General features: G+C 46.0%; 1 protein-coding gene and 1 long non-coding RNA gene across 3 annotated transcripts; one reads left to right on the forward strand and one right to left on the reverse strand.

The window, feature by feature from the left end:
- The first annotated feature begins 194 nt into the window (after window positions 1-194).
- Window positions 195-4,219, forward strand: RPL6 (ribosomal protein L6). The gene is made up of 7 exons (XM_051785519.1): window positions 195-311; window positions 857-1,090; window positions 1,174-1,272; window positions 1,722-1,865; window positions 2,768-2,816; window positions 3,363-3,547; window positions 4,025-4,219. Exons 2-7 carry the CDS (start codon window positions 857-859, stop codon window positions 4,175-4,177), a joined length of 864 nt encoding a protein of 287 aa, XP_051641479.1. The 5' UTR covers window positions 195-311; the 3' UTR covers window positions 4,178-4,219.
- A 3,104-nt stretch (window positions 4,220-7,323) lies between these two features.
- On the reverse strand, window positions 7,324-19,812 carry LOC127470251 (uncharacterized). 2 transcript variants are annotated; one of them, XR_007904244.1, is made up of 3 exons: window positions 14,797-19,812; window positions 11,534-11,644; window positions 7,324-7,749 (listed from the first exon to the last, which is right to left on the reverse strand). It is a non-coding gene; the product is annotated as an uncharacterized LOC127470251 (long non-coding RNA). The 2 variants fall into 2 exon arrangements; XR_007904245.1 differs by lacking the exon at window positions 7,324-7,749 and adding an exon at window positions 10,257-10,291.
- Between the last annotated feature and the right edge of the window lie 123 nt (window positions 19,813-19,935).

The raw sequence follows: 19,935 nt of genomic DNA on the forward strand, positions 1-19,935 counted from the left end.
CGGCACCTCCGCACGGAGCCACCGCAGCATCGCTCGCGCGCGGGGCAGGGCGCGGAGGGGGCCGCGCCCCGAACTGAGCGGGTTGAGCGGCGGAGGCGCGGCGAGGCCCCCGCCCGTGCCGGCAGTCCCGCAGCGCTCGGGGGGGGGCGCGGGCGCGGTGCCCCCTCCCCGCTGCCGCGGGGCCGCCCCGGGCGGTGCGGGCGCTCCAGGACTACAAGTCCCGTGGTGCCACGCGCGGCGCGGTGACGTCACGCGCGGCGCTGGGGTTACCCCGCGCGGCCCCGGATGTAGGTCCCTTTCCCCCCCGGAAGGTGAGGATGGCGGAGCTCCGAGGGCTCGGCAGGGGCCCCGCGTTCCATCCGCCGCCATCCGCGCACCCCGCGGGCACCGGCGCGGCCCGCAGCCCTCGGGGGATGGCGGGGGGCTGGGACGGGCGCGGCGGGGGGAGAGGAGCGGGCGTGTCGCGGCTCTGGGCGGGCCGGGCCGGGCCGGGCCGGGCCGCGGCGGGATGTGGAGGCCGCGCCGGAGAAGCGGGAACGGGCTGGGCTGGGCCGGGACTGGGGCTGAGCGGGGCTGGCCCGTGACTGTCCCGCTTGTGACCACCCGGGACAGAGGCGGGTGTTTGTGTGTCCACGGGCTCCCCACCGAGCAGCGCTGGGTGCGATCGGTGAACTCGTCGCTGTTGTAACTAGCGCGGAGCAGCATTTTGCAGGGAGCAGTGGTTGCTCAGCCGCGGCTGTAAAGGCGGCTGACAGCTGTCAGAAAGGTGTAAGGGATCGCTTCGGTTCTTTTATTTTGTTTCTGTCACTCGAAGTGTGCGCACCTTGTACTGAGCCCTAGTTTGTGTGATCCTCAGATGGCGGGTGAGAAGGCGCCCGCGGAGAAGAAGCCGGCCAAGAAGAAGGCAGGAGAGAAGAAGCCGGAGCAGAAGCCGAGCCAAAAGGCAGCCGGGGACAAGAAGAAGAGGGTGAAGAAGCACCATGCCAGCAGGAACCCCGTCCTGGCCCGCGGCATCGGGCGATATTCCCGCTCCGCCATGTACGCCAGGAAAGCCCTGTACAAGCGCAAGTACACGGCTCCAGAGACAAAGGTGGGATAGGAAACACTGTGTTTGAGCCACCAGCGTGCCTTTGGTTTGAAATGTCAGGAGTTCTCCCTGTTCTTTGCCTACAGATAGAAAAGAAGAAGAAGCAGAGGCCTCGTGCCACCATCACCAAGCCAGTGGGTGGAGACAAGAATGGAGGCAGCCGGGTGGTTAAAATCCGGAAAATGGTATGGAAAAGCAGTAGGATGTTCATGGTTTGGGGCTGTTCTGGGTAACCAGGCTGGGTGATGAGCCTCTTGACTGAGGCAGCTTAGGGACCTCAGGCTCAGCTGTGCTTCAGTGAACTGTTGGCAATGCTCACCTTGAGATACAGATCCAGGGTTCTTGGGAGATGGTGGAATTTAGGGTGGGAATTTAGGGAATGGTTGTAGGCACGAGCAGCTTCTGTGCTGTTTGTGTTGCTGTGCTGAGGTGGAAGCACACTCAGAAGTACAGAGCTGGCTGCAGCTTTCACTGTGCACCATTGCCCAGGAAACACTCCGTGTGTTCCCATCACCGGCTGCAGCAGAAACAAATCCTTCAGAAAGCTGAACTTTGGGAAATAGGGAGAATCTTGGTGAGGGGTTTCTGCCGTGTGGAATGCAGGTGTTAAACCACGGTTCTGCTCTCCCCTCAGCCCAGGTACTACCCCACGGAGGACGTGCCCCGCAAGCTGCTGAGCCACGGCAAGAAGCCGTTCTGCGAGCACAAGCGGCGGCTCCGCGCCTCCATCACCCCGGGCACGGTGCTCATCCTGCTCACCGGGCGGCACCGCGGCAAGGTGAGCCCCCCTGGAGCCCCCCAGCCCCCCGGGGAGCTGAGATACCCCAGATCTACCAGCTGATGTCACTGGTCAGCCGCTGGGTGCAAATCCATGGCTTGTGTCTGGATGCTTCCCTTGCCCGGCCGTTAAGGGATGCGGACTTTAAATGTTTTTTAAATTAGTGGTTTTCTGCACAGAGCTGGGAGTAGGACAGGCTAATCCAGTTGCTTAGACAAAATTAAAGGAGTCTTGCAGTGCAGAGCAGCAGACCCTGGTCATATTTCTATTGCTGCTGCAGCAAAGGCAAAACTTAGTCTTAGTAGCTACTGCAAAGAAAGAATTACATTTTCATTCTTAATCTAATTATTAAGGTAACAGTTGACTGTTACATTTTATACTTCATCTTAATGATGGTTAACTAACATCCTTTACATCCTTTATTTTCTTGAACATTCTTGCTTTATGTCACATTACATAAAGGTTGTTGTTCAGAGAAGGCAAACTTGACCAGAAACAGTGAGACAGCTGGGGGATGGCTCTGACCATGTGATGTTGTGATGCCTTTCTGGGTTTTATCCAGTTCCTGCCTTTAATTCATATAAAGAATTTTGGGGATGGGATGGCTGCTGCCATCCTGTAGGATGGGCAAAGAGTAAAACTGTAGTAATTGGGTTTGCTCTGCCTTGAGCAATGAGGCACATGGAGAGTCCCAGAGAAGGTCTCTGGCAGAGCTGTGCTCATGGAACTGCTGTAGTTTGGATCCCAGGGTGGCAATTCCTCAGGTTGCACAGCTGCACCCACACCTGGAGCACCGTCACTGCCTGTACCAGTACCAGGCCTAGTTGGGCACAGTCCCAGTTTGGCTGTGGTACTGGAGTGCTGGCACCTGAGAGCTGATGGCACATCTCGTTCCTTTACAGCGTGTTGTCTTCTTGAAGCAGCTGGACACTGGCCTTCTGCTGGTTACAGGTAAAAACATTTACATACTCGTGATATTTTTGTTTGGTTTGGGGGTTCAGTGGGTTTGGGGTGGGTTTACCAAGTTCAGGTTTGTCTCTGGGGTCAGTAGCACAACCAGTCTGCATGTGGGTGCTTTGGCCCATCATGTGTTCATGGGACAACATGGAATCACGTTTTGTGGTGGAGTCCCCATCCCTGGAGGTGTTCAAGGAATGACTGGACGTGGCACTCAGGGCTCTGGACTGAGTAATGGGGTGCGGATGAGTCACAGATTGGACTCCATGGTCTGGGAGGTCTTTTCCAGCCTGAATGATTCTGGGATTTGTGACTTTGCAGGAAGGTGGAGGGGAGATAATTAAGCTTCAGCATCTGACTGTGTAGAAGAGACCGGGAAGCATTTTTTGGCATTTCTAGAGGGGAAGGGCTTTAAATGTTCAGATTTTAGGTGTAGGCATCTCTGAAGGAACTAGTCATCACATACACTACAAAAATTCAACTTCAAAGCAACCGTTTTCGCCAAAAAAGCTGATTTTGTTCTCTTCCCTCTGCCTTCAGGCCCCCTGGTTGTCAACCGTGTCCCCCTGCGTAGGGCCCACCAGAAGTTTGTTATTGCCACGTCTACAAAGGTTGATCTCACTGGAGTGAAAATTCCCAAACATCTCACTGATTCCTACTTCAAGAAGAAGAGGCTGCGGAAGCCCAAGCACCAGGAAGGCGAGATCTTTGACACTGAGAAAGAAGTAAGAGATGTGGTGATTCATTGATCCTGAATTCCCATGTGACCCCAGTCCAGGCCCCAAGGGGGGAATAGCAGGGAACAAACAGCTGGATTTTAGGTGGCCCTTAATCAAATGAGGTGATGCCATTAAAATAGATTAATACAGCACTGAGATAAAACCCTGCTAAATTTGGGGATTCTTCTCTGCTTGTACCTCAGCAGACCAGCAGCAGGGATTATTCCAGTTGAATAAATAGATATAAATCTCTTTTTTTGAGTGAGAAACATTTTTCCTGGTTGGATCCTGCCAGCAGCATAAGCCAAACAGTGGCTTCAGTGCTGAGCTACCTCAGGTCTCCCACCCCATTCCCCTCATTTAGAACAAATGAAGATTTCATGAGAATGTCAAAACATAGGGTTTTCCCTGAATTTTCTCCTTTCTGCAGAAGATTCTGAGGTCACCGTGCAGGATTTTCATGTTCTTCTCTGTGCTTTGCAGAAATACGAGCTGACGGAGCAGCGCAAGGCAGACCAGAAGGCCGTGGATTCCCAGATCCTGGCCCGGATCAAGAAGGTGCCTCAGCTCCGTGGGTACCTGCGCTCCACCTTCTGCCTCTCCAATGGAGTCTATCCTCACAAATTGGTGTTCTAGGCCTTCTGAAAGCACCACATTAAATTCCAAGGGAAAAAAAAAGCAAGGATTTCTGGTGTGTTCATTGCAATCTGTGACAGCACATGTTGCACGAGGCTTGCCGTGCATGATTTAACAGGTAGAAAAGTGCCTGTGGCATGAAATTCTGAGGGACTACGTGTAATGACCAGAACTTTGAGTGTAAGATTTGGGGTGTAGTAGTTTTGGTTGGTTGGGTTGAGTTTGTTACATTTTTTTTAACTATTTAATATAAACAGAAATTCAGCTTTCTTAACTTTGAATGAGCTGGGGAGGGATCCTGAAGAGATTTTCTTTTGGGCATAGCAGATAATGCTGGGTTGCCACAGTGCACAATAAACCCCAGCCTAATTCCTGCTGACATACTTCTCTCCACGCTTGCTGTGCTGAAACCAGGGCTTTGGGTTTTTTTTTTGTGGAGAACCAGCTCTGTCAATAAAACTTTGCAGGTAACTCAACATTTTAAACCTTTTGTGCAGCTCTTGAGGTGGTGTTTGACAAACAGCTTTGATTCCTCACTCACCACATGAACCTCAGCAAATATAGAACTTTTTAGAGGCATTTCAGGAGCTATGCCTTGGATTGTAAAGTGGAAGCACTGGGAGTACTTGAGTTTTGCACAGTAACTTATCCCTGGAACCATAACAAAATTTGGAGAGTATGTCCCTTTCCTGTTCTTTGTTTATCCTTGTGGGATGGAATGCTGTTAGTTGGGAGGAATACCACCTGCTTAGATCAGAAGGCAAATCCTTAATTCTGTAGGCTTGGAAATTGGTTGAAAAGCTGTTTCTGTGAAAGAGAAGTATTTTTCTATCCTGGGAGACTTCTGGAGTCTCAGTAATTTTTCCTATTTCTAAAACTTTTTGACAGTGAGTTGAAAAAGTTAGTCCTGTGTGTTTTCTTGATCTGTCACAGTCAGCAGAAATCTGGAAGAGGATGTCTGGGTAGCAGTAGCTCTGCTCTTACAAAAGCCAGGGATGTACATATTAACAAACCTGGCAGGCTGGAGCTCTTTCTTAGCCAGACTTCTGCAGGAATGGAGGATTATGTAACTGCACCATCTGGCTGCCCATTAATTCTGAGCTCAAAGTAGCCAACGGGGTCAAACTTGATGAGGAATAAGAGATTTCATCAAATTCATGCAAGATTTATGAGAAGGGGATGGGAAAGGGAGCAACACAACCCTGTCTGAGGTGGGAGCTTACAAGGCACATACTGGCCATGCTCTTTGGGAAAGAGGAATTGGGCTTTGAGTGCTCCAGAGGCAGCGGAATAACTCAAGACACCTGCAGAACACCTGGCTGGCACCCAGGGGCTACAGGTATTGGTACAGCTGGTGCTGGGGGGTGTTAAATGTGTGTGGAAGTAACAGCACTGATTACTTAGACCATCTCTCTCTGGATAATTAACAGGCTGGGAGAGCTGAGGGTGTTCACCTGGAGAGGAGAAGGCTCCAGGGAGAACTTAGACCCCCTTCCAGTGCCTAAAGGGGCTCCAAGGGAGCTGGAGAGGGACTTTGAGTGACAAGACAAGGGGGAATGGCTTCCCACTGCCAGAGGGCAGGGTTAGATGGGATGTTGGGAAGAAGTTCTTCCCTGTGACTGGTGAGCCCTGGCACATGGTGCCCAGAAAACCTGTGGATGCCTCATCCCTGGAAGGGTTCAAGGCCAGGCTGGACAGGGCTTGCAGCAACCTGGTTTAGTGGAAGGACTCCCTGCCCATGGCAGGAGGTGGGACTGGATGAGCTTTATGGTCCCTTCCAACCCAAACCGCTCTGGGACTCTCTGTAAGTAGCAGGAGGTTCAGCAGGGGGAGGCAGTGAGCCGGCTGTGTCCCGGTGCAGAATTCCTGCCCTGGCTGAGTGAGTGTTTCTGTTGCTCTGTGCTGTGTTCTGCCCTGTGTTCTTTATTTTTCCCTGTCATTTTGTCTATGATGAGTTATGTTTTCTGTTGTACTTGGTTTGCTGGATCATGGCTATAGTCAGAGGATTTTAAGTTGATGGGAGATTTTCTTGCAGTGGCAGGACTGGCTTGTTCACATAAACAACTCTAAAAGGATACAAAAGGTTTGCACACATCTCCCTGCTGCTGCTCAGGTTAAGTCCACTGATACTGCCAAGGAGAACTTTTAACCCAATATTTTTAGAAAGCTTGGTTAAAATAAAAATTGTATGTGGGAACACTTATATGGGAAAAGCCCCATTGAGCAAGTAGAATCAGAATAGTTTGTATCAGCACGTGGTATTGCAAGGTCTGCAAACCCAGATTCAGTCACACAAATTGTGGCCTGAGAGCAAACTGAAGGAGGTACTACTGCTCCAGTCATTCCCTTCCCCTCTGGGAATGGGGAAGTTGCAATAACAAAATAGCCCTGTGGGTTTGCCTAAAAACACAACAGTGTTCTCTGTAATTAATGACTGGTTACCTGACACATTCCTCATCTGTGTATCAGAAGACATGAAGTGATACCTGCACCCATTACCCTTGTTTACTGGCAGGGGAGGCTTTTTCTCCCAATGTGCTGTCAGGAAGAGGTTTGGAAATAGGATCCTGGTATGGAGCAATGGCCTCACGTGCTGCCCTCACCTTGGTTCTGTCACCTCTGTGGTGACCAGGAACACACCCTGCAAGGTGAGCAGGGAGGGAGGGAGGGATATCTCTCTGCTGCTGTCAATCCCTGGACTGAGTCACGGGGCCCAGCTGGATGCTGGTGTCACACAGGGATGTGGGAGCAGGCCTGATGGAAAATTGGAACACCAAATCCTGCCTTTCCGGGACTGAGCAGCTCCTTGGGCTTGGAGACAGCACAACCTTCATTGTCCATAAGGAAAGGCAGCCACTGGACAGCTGTGATGTGTCTCTCTCTAAAATATTTTCCTTGAGTGCTGCGAAATCTGCCTTCTTCCTGAGCTGCTCCAGGTGACGGATGGAAAACAAGAAAAACAAATACTGTACAGGTGACTGACACAGAAACAAAGTGAACATTCCGAAGGATTTTTCACTGTCCACTACCTGGCAAATCCTTGCTCCACATAAAGAGCCTTTGTGTGTGCTCTGCCTGTCCCACAGCCATTCTCATTCCGAGCATGCAAACAGTTCTGCAGTCCTGGCTCGCTGAGTCATTGCTTTTCCCTGTGCAGCCCCCACAGAAGAAGCCAGAGCCATCCAAAGCCTCCCTCACCCAATCAGAAGTGCTGGAGATGTGCAGGGCCAAAAATAGTGACAGACTCAACCACAGCAGCACTTCATTAGCATCAAATGTGCTCTTTGCTTCAGCTGCCTAATAAAGTGATATGTAATTATAATAAAGCATCCTTTGGAGAGGAAAGAGAGAGGGATGTTGGCTTTCCCAGGGAATTGGTAATAAGATGTGATGCCTTGTTATCTCCAGGCACCTGTTCTTACCTGTGAGATGTGCAGTGACCCTGTGGGTGCAGTTCCAGCCTGGCTCTGTCCAGCTGCTGTGTCAGGAACAGTCTCAGGGAGGCAGCCACTGGCTTTGCTCCTGGAATGAGGATCCTTTGGGACCAGGATCCTTAGGAGAAACAGTCTTATCTGCAAGACAAAGTACTTTGCAGTGCCAGGTTTGTAGAGAAGGTTACTTTGGCACACATGGGTTTAACTTTAATTAAGAGAAGATGGCTGTGGCTGGAGTGTGAAGGAGCTTTTACAGGGCTGCCCCACCTTTTGGGACTGGTGGTGAGGAAAATATGCTAAATTCCCAGATGTCCAGGGATTGCTCAGTTCACCTGTGCTATAGGAAATGCCTTGTCATGGAGAGGCTGAACCTTTTCCCCCCACATATTGCCACCTGATCCCTGCCCTTCTTGTCATAGTTTGCAGAACTGTTGCCATTGGTGCAAAAAAAAGTCGCTCTGGATCTCCCCACAAGCTCAACAAAGAATAAATAAGAGTTTGGGGACAGTTTTTTTGTCTTCACCTGGAAGATGATGTGCTTTAGCAACAGAAAATGGAGGCAAGAGCAGCTGAGAAGAGCTGGCCTAGGCAGTGTCCCTCTAGCAAAACCAAGATGATTCCTTTTGCCCTTCTCCAGGTGCTGATTCCCATCCCACTTTAAATGATTCCAGCATTAGAAACCTCATCCAAATAGACTTTACTAGCAGAATTTGTTTCAGATTCTCTGTATATTCTTCTTTCAGTACATTTTTTCTTGTCCTTCAGTAGAGGGGCTTCCTGGTCTCTCCTTATTAAAATCAACTGGGTATAAAATCAAAACTGGTTTTTTGCAGCTCCTAGAATTTTATCAGCTCTTACTCTGTTACCAGACAGACACATGGACAGCTTAGTCTGAGATCTAGAACTTCACAGGACAGTCATCTAAACTCCACTACACTTTCTTCCATCCTTATTGTTCTGAAGTAACATGTCACATAAATACCAATCCTATGGGTACAGAACTAAGAGCTTCTGCTCCTGTTGTGTTTTGGGAACAGCATCTGAAGTTCCCAGCACCTGTTAATTTGATTTCTCCAGTTCTCCTACATTACAATCTGCACTAAGCACTTGATAACTCATTGTTTAAGCAATTAGAACAATTAAAGCCTTATTTTTATAAGTATCTTATTCCTGTGTTGTGCAGGAAGCCACTGATTGAGCAAAGCCAGCCACTGTCCCTGAGTCATGCCTGAGGGTGGGTCTGGAATGGTTACATGTGGAATTTGACACATGTGCCAACAACCAAAAACATTTTTCCTTGTTCAGCTGCTTTTCCATTGTTTGTTCTTTGGGGTTTTTTAGGGCGGCAGTTTTGACCCTCTGACCTATGAAGAGTCAAAAAAACCCCCATGTTTGTCAGCTGACTGCCTTTTTTGGCTAATTCTTTTCCCTTTTCCCACCATTATTTCAATATTTATCTGGGAAATGACTTCACATGATAGATTGCACACAGAGCCAGCAGCTTCTATGACCTAACCATGGTTCACACTATACCAGACATAAGTACTTATTAGTTGTAATAATGATGAGGAGAGAGGGAGCATGGTAGTCAAAATAGTACTTGAGATTCAAGAAATTCAATCTTTTTCTGGGCTCCATTGATTTTTCTGTGGGATCCTGAGCAAGTAACTTAATTTCAGCGAAGTCAATGTTCACACACTGCAGAAAGCAGAGATACTTTCTCATATCATGTCTCAAGAAGTGTTTTAAACTTCTGCAGGGAAAAAAATTATGTCTATGCTTTAAAGTACATAAAAGAATAAAAGGTCTTTGCTTGGATGACACTGAGGAGGGAGCTGATACATTATTCTAATCTTGTTCTAGTGAGATCATATCAACATTTAATACTAAAAAATACAAACATTGTGTTGTGTTGAAGACTGGCACAGGTGACAGGAGAAATCAATGTTTTCACAGTCCTGTTTATCCATTTTAATGCTGTTTTTTTGCAGAATTTAGTCCATTTTATTTGTACAACTCAAATATTCAGAATGTCTGGTGCCATTCTGTGCTCCTGCACTTTGCCCAATTAGCAGTTCCCAGTGCTTTGCCTGCAGATTATTTTTAATGATGATAATAACCAGCTTTTCATACTTTACATCCACTGAGCACATTGGCCTTGTGACACCCAGCAGAGGCAAAAAACTGCCATTAGAACACCAAGAAATTACACAAAGGTAAAATCATCTATTTATCCATTGAAGCAAGTCAGTGAGTGCAGAGAACCACACCAAGGCTCTAAATCTCATGGAAAAAATAGAGACTAAACCAGAAGCAATTTCATCCTCATCTCTTCTGTCAGTCCTACCTAATGCAGAGGGTTTTCACTCTATTGACAGATGCACTTAAGATGTAATTGTTTTTAAAATTAAGGCTTTCAGGTATCACCATGGGCAGTACCTGGTATCTTATTGTTCAAAATGCCCATTTTCACATGAGGAAGTAAAATACAAGCTAAAACGTACAAAAGTAGTGCAAATTATGTCCTTGATTCCAAAGGGAGGAAGGTTAATTTTCACAGCAGGGAGATATGAAGACCCTAAAAGAATGATGCACCCTCAAAATGTTCCACTGGAGATGTCCAGGTATCATGAGCATTCCAGTTCCTGGTGTGAATGTCCTGCTAACCTGAAGGGAAGATCTGTTTGGGGGAATTTAATAGAAATTGGTGAGTAACCATTACTGTCCCTTCAAATAAGCACAAAAAAAATGAACAAATGCCCCTCTAGAATCAGGGAACTGAAACCACAGCAACTCTTGCTCAAATGAGAGGCACATGGCAAAGCTTCTGTACGTTGCACATTATCCACATGGCTTCCCTGAGCCTGACCCACAGTGCAAAAAGGGCATTTGAAACCTGGAGCTTTGTGTTTGTGTGAGAGAAACACATGCACAGAGCAGAGCAGGGACACAGAGGGAGAAAGGGGAAAACTCCATTTTAAGGTTGCTGATGCAAAAGAAAACTTCGAGAGGGCTTTTTTTTTTTGTGTCCAAATCCTGGCTTTGGTCAAAGCAATGTGCACAAAAACCTGTGGTTTATTTAATCCAGTGCTCTAGGAAAAAAAGCTTTCATGCTTTGTAATTAAACAGGACTTCATCAAGGCAGTATCTCACATCCTCCTGTAACTGTCTTCTAACACAGGTGACCCATTAATCCCCAAACTGCCCAACAGCTTGAATAAAAAATATAAATTAAAATAATATAAATAACATTCTGTGGCTTGAGTTTATCTGCAATAAGTGCTGATTTCACCTAAAGGGTGTCCCAGCATGATCCAGTCAGTGCAGCTGCTCCTGAGGATTTATAATGTAGAATTTCTGTCATTCTTCCCACTCTTTCACCCTGAGCTTCAACTTTTCATGTCATTCAGTTGCCACCACACCAAGCCCGGGCAGACTGGGCAATCAAGCCTAATAAATGGCTTTTTAATGTGTTTGCCCTGCACAATGAACAGCCACATGAGAACAGTCTGGCAGACTGGAGCACAATACATGGAGTGTGGTCCCTGTGTTGCATGTGCAGGGCTGGGCTGATGTTATTTGTCTGTGAACTAATGATCTGATGAAGGGGGTGATGCTGGAGGAGTCCTCCAAGCAGTGGTGGCTTTGGCTGACTGACAGCACTGCTTTAGGGTCTTCTGTTGATTGATTGTAAAGTAATTTGAGTTGAAGGGCAATTCACTGTTCTTCATGGTTTATCTGTAGCAATGTTCTTTTTAAAGAAACACTGTGATATTGTTAAGCACAAAATCAAGGTACATAAAACCATTCCAGAAAAGACTGACTTTTACCTGCCAGGACCAGGATTTTATAAGCACATGCCACTCCACTGCAGCATCATAAACTCAACTCTACAACATTCCAAACGAAGAAACTCTCCTACCTGTAACAGCATGAAACGATTTTCATCCATCCTGGCTTCACCTGCAGGCCAGTCCAGCCCAAATCTGTGGAATGATGAATTATTTGGCCTTTACTGGTTTGTGCCATCTGGCTGTAAGGAACAGAGGGAAAAACAGGTGAGTCATAGTGAGCATAAGAAGACTGAACTCTCACAGAAATCAGCAGCATCCCTTCACTGACAAAACCACAGCAGACTTCTAGAGCCCTTTTTGTTTGTCTCCCTTGTATTTATATCCCATCAAATTGTTCACTCGCGGTGACTTTATTGTATAATAGTTCTTACTCTTCCTTTAAAAGCAGACTCTTGGCTGGAAGTAACAAGTAAGAAATGCTGGAAATAACAAGTAAGAAATACTGGAAAGAACAGGAGAAATGCTGCAAGAAAGAAAGGAAGGGAAAGAAGGCACTATGGGAAGAGCACCTTTGGAGATGTAGGCACTTACAGCTGCAAGACAGCACCACACAGGGAGCAAAATTGTTCTCCCCAAAGGAAAAGCCACTCCAGTTTGCACAGCATGGCTTCAGCTCTCAATTAGTGCCTTTCAGTCTTAAGTTTGTTTTGAATGCCTGTCACCACTGAAGAGAAAATCAGCACAGACTTACAGTTGCTCAGGCCAGGGATTCACTGCCCTGCCTCCCTTTCCTCAGCAAAAAGGGTTGTTAGTGCTGCAGTGCCTGTGCAAACCTGCTAATTAAGACTTCACAGTCTTGGAACTGATTGATGAATTTCGAGTAAAAGACAAAGATGACAAAAGTTCAAAAGCCACCTCATTTAAAATTCTCATTTGAAATCTGACTTTGGCTCTTTCCTTTGGTGTCCTGTTGTTTCAGACTCCCCAGTCATCCATCCCTTTTTAACACCATCTCCTTACTTGGAGATGTGCTTGTGAAAGGTGAGTCAGTTTGGGGTGAACAACAAGCAGTGAGTTGGGGGGGTTTATTCCCAAGATTTCTACCAGCACAGGTAACTGAATAGATTTTTTGTCAGGGTTGGCACAACTCGGTCTAAAATGTAAAAAACCACCTCCAGCCTTTTGCCATAACCAGCTGCCTCAGGCCTTTCCCTCTGGGTAACACCTACAAAACAGGGCTGGTGGACTCAAGCTGGAAAAATTCTCATTTTTGACATCTCCTCCAGGTCCCTCTGCTTTCTCCCATCCATGGGCTTCTTGAAACACAGTGATGGGTTCCAAATCCAAACACAGGTGGTGCTTTGTGTTTTGCTTTCAAGCAGTTCCATTTTGGGTCTGTAAAACATCACAGGAAGATTTTATTTTTCAGTGGCTCTTACAGCTGCTACAGAATTCTAGGGAATGAGGAAAAATCAGTAGTAGAGACGAATTCTTGCCAGTCATAGTAATTCCAGCTTTCCACCCACTTACCTCTTCATACATTTCATTTTACTATATTTATTACATGTATTTTAAACTCTCAATGTCAAAATATTACTAACCTTACTGTATGATGGAGTTAGACTGAGTTATATGAATGAAATTAAATTAGCCCAATATTTATAACTTTTTCTAGATAGCTTAAATTTCTACTACTCAAAAAAAGCTATGAAAACTTATAATTTATCTTACTCTTAAAGCATTTTTTTTGTAACAAACCAAGACTTTTATCAACAAATGAAAAAGCCAAGATGCACTTGCTTCAATTTTTTGATTAGTTCTGCTTTGTCACAGAGGAAAAACATCCTTATTTGGGAGTGAAATGGAATAATTTGAAACCTGCTTAGGGTATATTGGGTATCACTGTAGCAAGAAGATGCTGAAGCTTGACATAAATATTTATATATCTGTGGTTCTGATGGGATGATTGGGTGTAAAAAGGATGTAAAATGGTATTAGGATATATGTATTATAATTTAAAAAATCTCCTCTGTTGACAGTAATGATATAAATATGGATAAATAATTATAAATAAAATATAAGCTCCTGTAGGTGTCATAACAATATTTTTCTGCAACTCTATAGGGACCATCCCCAAGTGAGTTTCGATGCTAAGGGAGATTTTAAGAAAATGTACAGCTGGTAGAAAACTTACCAGAATTTGAAACCAACTCATCCTGTGAATAAGTCATATTTAACCAAACTTCAGTTGGAAAAAGAACGGAGAAAAATATTAAAACAGGTATTTGGAGTTTTCATTTCAGTATTCTTTTCATCCAGCATCACTTCTGAGCTGCAGCTACAGCTGCTCTCCCCGTGCTTCCCTTTGCCATCAGGTTTGGGGGGTGGGAACATCCTCAGCCTCTCTTGGGAAGTCTGAGGCAGGTTTGACAAATGCTTCAGTCAGAGCTGAATGAACCTTCCAGGGAGGAGAGGGAATCAGGCACAGCCTGGGATTCACTGTTCCCACCTCCCATAGAGCTGGGAAGGGATTCACATCCTCTTTGCCTCTTAGTACCCAGGAGATTTAAAATTGTATCACGGGGCTGTGACTCCATGTGGCACTTACACTGACTTCACTAAAATGAAAGCTTTTAAAATTTTGCTTTTTAACACAAAATAGAAAAAAAAATAGACATTTTTGCTGTCTGCCCTGGAACAGAAGATATATTTGAATAACAAGGCAATGCTCCTAAAAGAGAAATCAAAAGTCTGTGTGTTCTGTGTCAGCAACTGGAATTCTTTCTTGGTGTCAATAAATAGCTCTCAAACAAGTGGATTTGCAGGATTAGTATTTCAACCAATTTACTTGGGAAATTAGAGAAAATTATTGAAATGTAGAAACTCAAATTATTTCTTCATAGTCAAGGAGAAAATCAGCTTATGACACTTTTTTTCCCCAAGAGTTTTAAATAAAATTTTAGGTAAATTAAAGGGTAAATATGAAGCCAGAGATGTTCTGACAAAGGTATGTGTTGTATTTGTGTCTGAGCATCAGCCCCACCTTGGTGCTACTCAAAATCACTGCTGTTCTTGCAGCAAACATTGATCCAAAAACTTGCCATTTTTGGAACTCATTTTCAAGAACTAATTTTAAACCCCTCAGATCTCAGCCCAGGCTGTCACAGACCTTGTGAATTTAACATTGCAAACCCTGAGAAACACAAGTGGACCTTGTAATAATTTGTATGAATTATATAAACCCACCTCATTACATTTATATCTTCACAATCTGGAGCAGAATATTGTAGCAGAGGTTTTTTTTTTCATTTATTTTTCCCTCGTGTTACTGCACCAGTTTTCAGAGAGGTTGAATTTTAAAACAGCACCGAATAGCTGTATTTAAACCTACCTATTTTTGGATATTAATAATGAGCCTTCTGAGACATTTGAGATTCAGAAATTCAGGACAACCACTCAGGGATCTGTTCAGCTCCCAACCACTCTTCCTCACTGATGGGTAGCATTTAGATCCTTCCCTCCATGAAAGGCTACTCGAGTAAGAAAATGAGACATGAGATTAGGGAGAGCAGTGTTAAATGCCAGCTTGCTTTGCTTGTGCACCACAACCAGAATTGAAGTGGAAGTTATTTCATTTACAAGCCCAGAATGAGGCAACAATATCACCCAGCTGCAGGGAGAGCAGAGAGGACACGGAGACACCGAGCAGGAGAACTGCATGGAAGACAGGAATCTGTCTGGAACATTTCACATTGGTGAGGCTTCATCTAAATAGCAGCAGCTCAAGGGAGGTGTGGACAAGTTGGAGGAAATTCCAGAGGAATGATGAGACTTCCAGAATACGTGGCCTGCAGAGAAAGTTTGAAAGGCAAGGATTATTTAGTGCAGAGATGATGGACAGGAACTGTGGTCACAGCTCTCGTGGGTGAAGAAAACTGCACATGAGAGGAAGGAAATAAACTGTTCTCTGGGCCTGAAAAAAATGGAAAAATGAATGAAAAGGCTTAAATTGCAGTAACACAAGTTCAATTGTGGATTAGGAAACTCCCTGACCGTGATGACAATTCAACAGTGGAAGAGATGGAACAGTGAATTGTGGCTGCCCCATCCCTGGAAGTGTCCAAGGCCAGGTTGGACAGGGCTTGGAGCAACCTGGGATAATGGAAGGTGTCTCTGCCCATGGCAGGGGGTGGCACTGGTTGAGCTTTAAGGTCCTGCCAACCCAAACCATTCCGGGATTCCATGATTTCATGGATGCAGGCAGAATCTCCACTCAGGTGTGTCACAGGTAGTGCAGTTACAGCTGGGTAACAGCACTGCATGAGGTTGTCTCTAAGAAAACATTCCAGCATTTTTATTAGAATTCTATGGTTTACATTTGTTTCCTGCCCAATTTCAGTAAGGCTGTGTTTGCAAGGTAGTGATTCATACTCATGTTTTTTATAACAAATGATCTGTATTCATTTTAATAAAAATATCTTTTTACTTGTTCTTCCTCCCTCAATCCCACCTTGAAATCACTCATCCTTCAGCAATTACTGCCCTTCTAAATGAGAAAAATGGGAATATTTTTCTTTTGCAATTAAAATACATTTCTGAGGTTCGAAATTATTTTATTTCACTGTCTAGTTTGTTCCTCTCCTCTGTCAAACACTGTTTTTTTTCCCCTTCAGTCCTTTCTAAGTTTTACTTGGAGAAAAAAAATGAAGGAACTGTATTTTTTAATCCCAGTTAGTGTGCCAAGAAATGCCACCATTCTGTGCATAGTGGCCTTATTAATAATGGCATTCAGGCTCCCTAAATAACATGTACCAGGATTCAGGGGATGGAAATCTGGTTGTTGCAGCCCACGTGAAAATAGCAACTATTTCTTCTGTTTCACACATTTCTTAGTGTCACAATGGTCATTAATACTGGAAGTGTCATTTCTAAATGAACAGAAAGATGCCCAGCAAAGCCTTAAGATGAAAAGGATGTTCACCATACAGAGCTATTAATATGAAATTAAACTGGAGGGTGAGGCAACGTTGCCTTAAATCCCATTACATAATAGGCAAATTCCAAGCAGGAATTTCCATGGGCAGCTCACAGGACTGAATTTTTCCCCACAGACCATTAGCATGTTCTGGTAAATCTCAGTAACTGTGAGCACAGAGAAGCACAAGGACACAGGAGACCAGCACAGGAAGGAGCTTATCCCAGGCTCCTGCCACCAGAGGCAGAGGTGATGACAGCAGCTCGAGAAATGCTCAGTATCTGCTCAAAAATAATGAAAATAATTAAAAACAATGAAAGCAAAAGACTGGTTTTCTGTACAAGCCTGTTTACAACTTAAGGATTTTATTCCCTCCGCTTGATTTGTGTCACAAAGTTATTCTAGTCTGGTTTTTTAGTCTCCCATAAAGTAGTACAAGGTTTCTTTGTAGTTCCTGCTGTACCCCTCTGACTGCACATTGAAGTTACAGTGGCTGACGTTTGCTGGTGACAGGCAGAACAAAAATATTATATATTTTTCATTATATTACACAACATCTCCTGCAGCAGATGCCAGGCAAGCTGCATGATGTTTATTGTATCCATAACAGCCCTAATATTGAAAATTTCATGCAAAAACCTATATCAGCGTTCCATGCTATGTAAGTTTATAGATTGTCCTGTTAATTCCTGAATGGCAGGCACTTAAAATAATTTAGGAAATTACACTTACTAGTAATTATTTTATTTGCCTGCACTGAGGCAGGACAGGACACATTTCTCAGTTTTATGACATTACATGAGTTCAATAACTGATTTTTGAGTCCGAATTTTCAATTCAAACTTAATTGAATTCAGAAAGAACTCCACATAAGCAAATCAATAACTATAAAATGGTAAATATTCCCTCTGTTCAGCGTGGGATAACAATGTGGCTATGCACCTCGTTCTATGCCTCTCCTGCTGTGGAAGCATCCAGAGCTACACTCACTCTTCCTGGCTCTGAGTCAGCTCCTCATTCCCGTACAAGGCCTTGGTTTGTATTTCAAGGCAGTGGGTTGAATCCACAGCTATATCAAACCTGGATCCTCCATCTAGGAGCTACTGTGGCAACCATATTCCTCTGGGATAAAGCAGTCCAGAAGGCCTTGGAAGGATCATGGGAGAGCTGGAGACAGAGAATTTTGAGCCTGTGGAAAAGTCCTTTGGAGAACAGACACATCCAAAACTGTGTAAAACACTGCAAATCCCTTCTGTTGATGTCCTTCCTGATGCGAGCTTGTGAAGGGAACATTCCACTTTACTCAGCTCTATTTGTATTGATTTTATGGAAGATACTCAACTAGTACCATGATAGTATCACAAAATCTAAATATGGAATGTTTTTTGGCGTTACTCCCACTAAAATGTACAAACAATTTGTGTTTCTCTTCCTCTGTTCCTGTCGCATGTGAGTGAATGAAAACAATGTAAAACTCCTACTCTGGTAACAAAACAATAACAATAACACCCATCGCTGTCTCACAACAAAATATTGTGACTAATCTAACCTTGGCAGCTTTTCCCTTCTTCCAAGGAGCCTTCAGCTTATCTCACCTGCCAGAACTCAGCTGCCATGTCCTACCTGCCATAAAATCTTCAAATCTCAGCATTCCCTCTCCTCTGAGTCCTCGCAGGGCTTCCACGGGAGGATCAGGGTCCATCTGCAGCCCTTGTTCTCTGTGTTGTGTTTGGACCGAAAATAATAGATGCCCATGAAGTTTCTCCCTCACAAAAACCTTTGATGGCAGCTCTCCATACCCTCCCTGTTCAAAAATTACTCTAGCACAGAGGCAAATAATATCTATTTCTATAATAAAACCCGGCCTGAAGACTCTTCTATGCTCCAACACATGAATGGCAGGGATACCAAATACAGTGTACTGAGCTATCACACAGATCTCTAAATAACTGGTTGTACGAACTTACCTGAACCCTGTTTCAAATGAACTGGCCTCAAAAACCAGCTGCACAATTGTGTGAGTGCTCACATTGCTGAATCAGGGATACAAAGAGACTTTGCGTGGGTCCTGTGTTGAGTAGTCATCCATTACATGGAAATAATGCTTCTTCCCAACCAGATTTAATAGGACATAAAACATTGGAGGTAGATCTCATCTTACTCCAGCTCTGAATAGGCTCTTCCTCCAATACCACAGCACATTTGTTATAATGCACTAATATATTAAATAATTTAATCTGATCAAACAGGTAAATAAACGCGTGGTGCTCCGTCTCTGGTTGTGCACAGTCACTGTTCCATGAAAAGCAGACACTTGTAATGGGAATCCCCACAGCAATTATACACTAAGAATATTTAACATTTACCATCACGTCTCTCTCATTAGCATGATCTGTCTCACCAGTACTTTGCTGAACATCCAGGTACAGCTGCCTGTGACACTTTGTGTCTCTGAACAGGCTCAGGTCGAGGTCTGAGGCAGCTGAGGGTGAAATTAGGCTGATGAAAATGGGGAAGGTTATGTGATGCTGTCAAAACGAGAGGCTGAGAGACGGAAAGATCAATTTTCCTTTGCATCCCATTTTTTCCACGCATACTGTGCTGTTGCAACCCTTTTGCTTCACACCCTCTGGCATCCTCATTGCATGGATAAATCTGGAGGTATGGATTTTAAGGGACATACCTGTTCACTCACAAGTCCTTTGGGAAAAAGCTGCTTGAGAGGTGACAGGATTCCCGTGAGGAGGTGACAGAGAGGGACAAGGCATGGAGAAAGGGAGATTATTCTATGGGGGAGCAGACAAAATACGGGTGAGCAGAGGTGCAGGAGGGGAGAAACAACCCTGTGGGGAACGTGAGGGACCAAGAGGGAAAAGGGTCTATTCAGAAGGGCTTTACTGGCCAAGTGGGTGAAGCTGAAGAGTGAAACCCTTAGGGGAATGGTGGCCTCACCCTCCCTCGGGGTGAGGGGCTGAGGGAGCAGCTCTGGGGCTGAGGAAGCGGTGGCGGGAGATGGGGAGCTGAGGGGAGCGGCCATTGCGTGAGGGGGCGAAATCCCCGGGGGGGCGACCCTGAGGGAGCGGGACAAGGCGCTGAGGGGGCATTCCGGGGGACGTGAGGTGAGGCGCTGAGGGGAGCGCCCCTCGGTGCGGGTGAGGCGCTGAGGGGAACGATTCCAGCGGGCTGAGGCGAGGCGGTGAGGGGACCGCACCCGGCGCGGGTGAAGCGCTTCGGGGAGCGCACTCGGTGCGGGTGGGTCGCTCCCCCCGGTCCGTGTGAGGCACTGACGGGACCGTCCTGCGGTGTAGACGATGCGTTCCCCCCGGTGCGGGTGATGCACTGCCGGGACCGTCCCGCGGCGCGGGTGACCCGCTCCCCCCGCTCCCTGTGAGGCGCTGACGGCCCCGACCCGCGGGGGGGGTAACCGGCTCTCCCCGCTCCCTGTGAGGCGCTGCCGGCCCCGTCCCGCGGCGCAGGGGGGGCGGCGGGACCCGCCCTGTGGGCGGGGCTCGGCGCGGGGGGCGTGTCCCGGCGCGGGGGGCGGTGCCCGTTGGG

This window comes from Manacus candei, unplaced genomic scaffold (assembly GCF_025592945.1).
Source record: "Manacus candei isolate 608988 ecotype Guabito, Panama unplaced genomic scaffold, ASM2559294v1 h1tg000020l, whole genome shotgun sequence".
NCBI classification, from domain to species: domain Eukaryota; kingdom Metazoa; phylum Chordata; class Aves; order Passeriformes; family Pipridae; genus Manacus; species Manacus candei.

Coding starts and splice junctions, on each gene's coding strand:
- RPL6 (XM_051785519.1), top strand. CDS start 857: ATGGCGGGTGAGAAGGCGCCCGCGGAGAAGAAGCCGGCCAAGAAGAAG. Junction 1,866..2,767: donor CCGGGCGGCACCGCGGCAAG/GTGAGCCCCCCT, acceptor GTTCCTTTACAG/CGTGTTGTCTTCTTGAAGCA. Junction 3,548..4,024: donor TCTTTGACACTGAGAAAGAA/GTAAGAGATGTG, acceptor TGTGCTTTGCAG/AAATACGAGCTGACGGAGCA.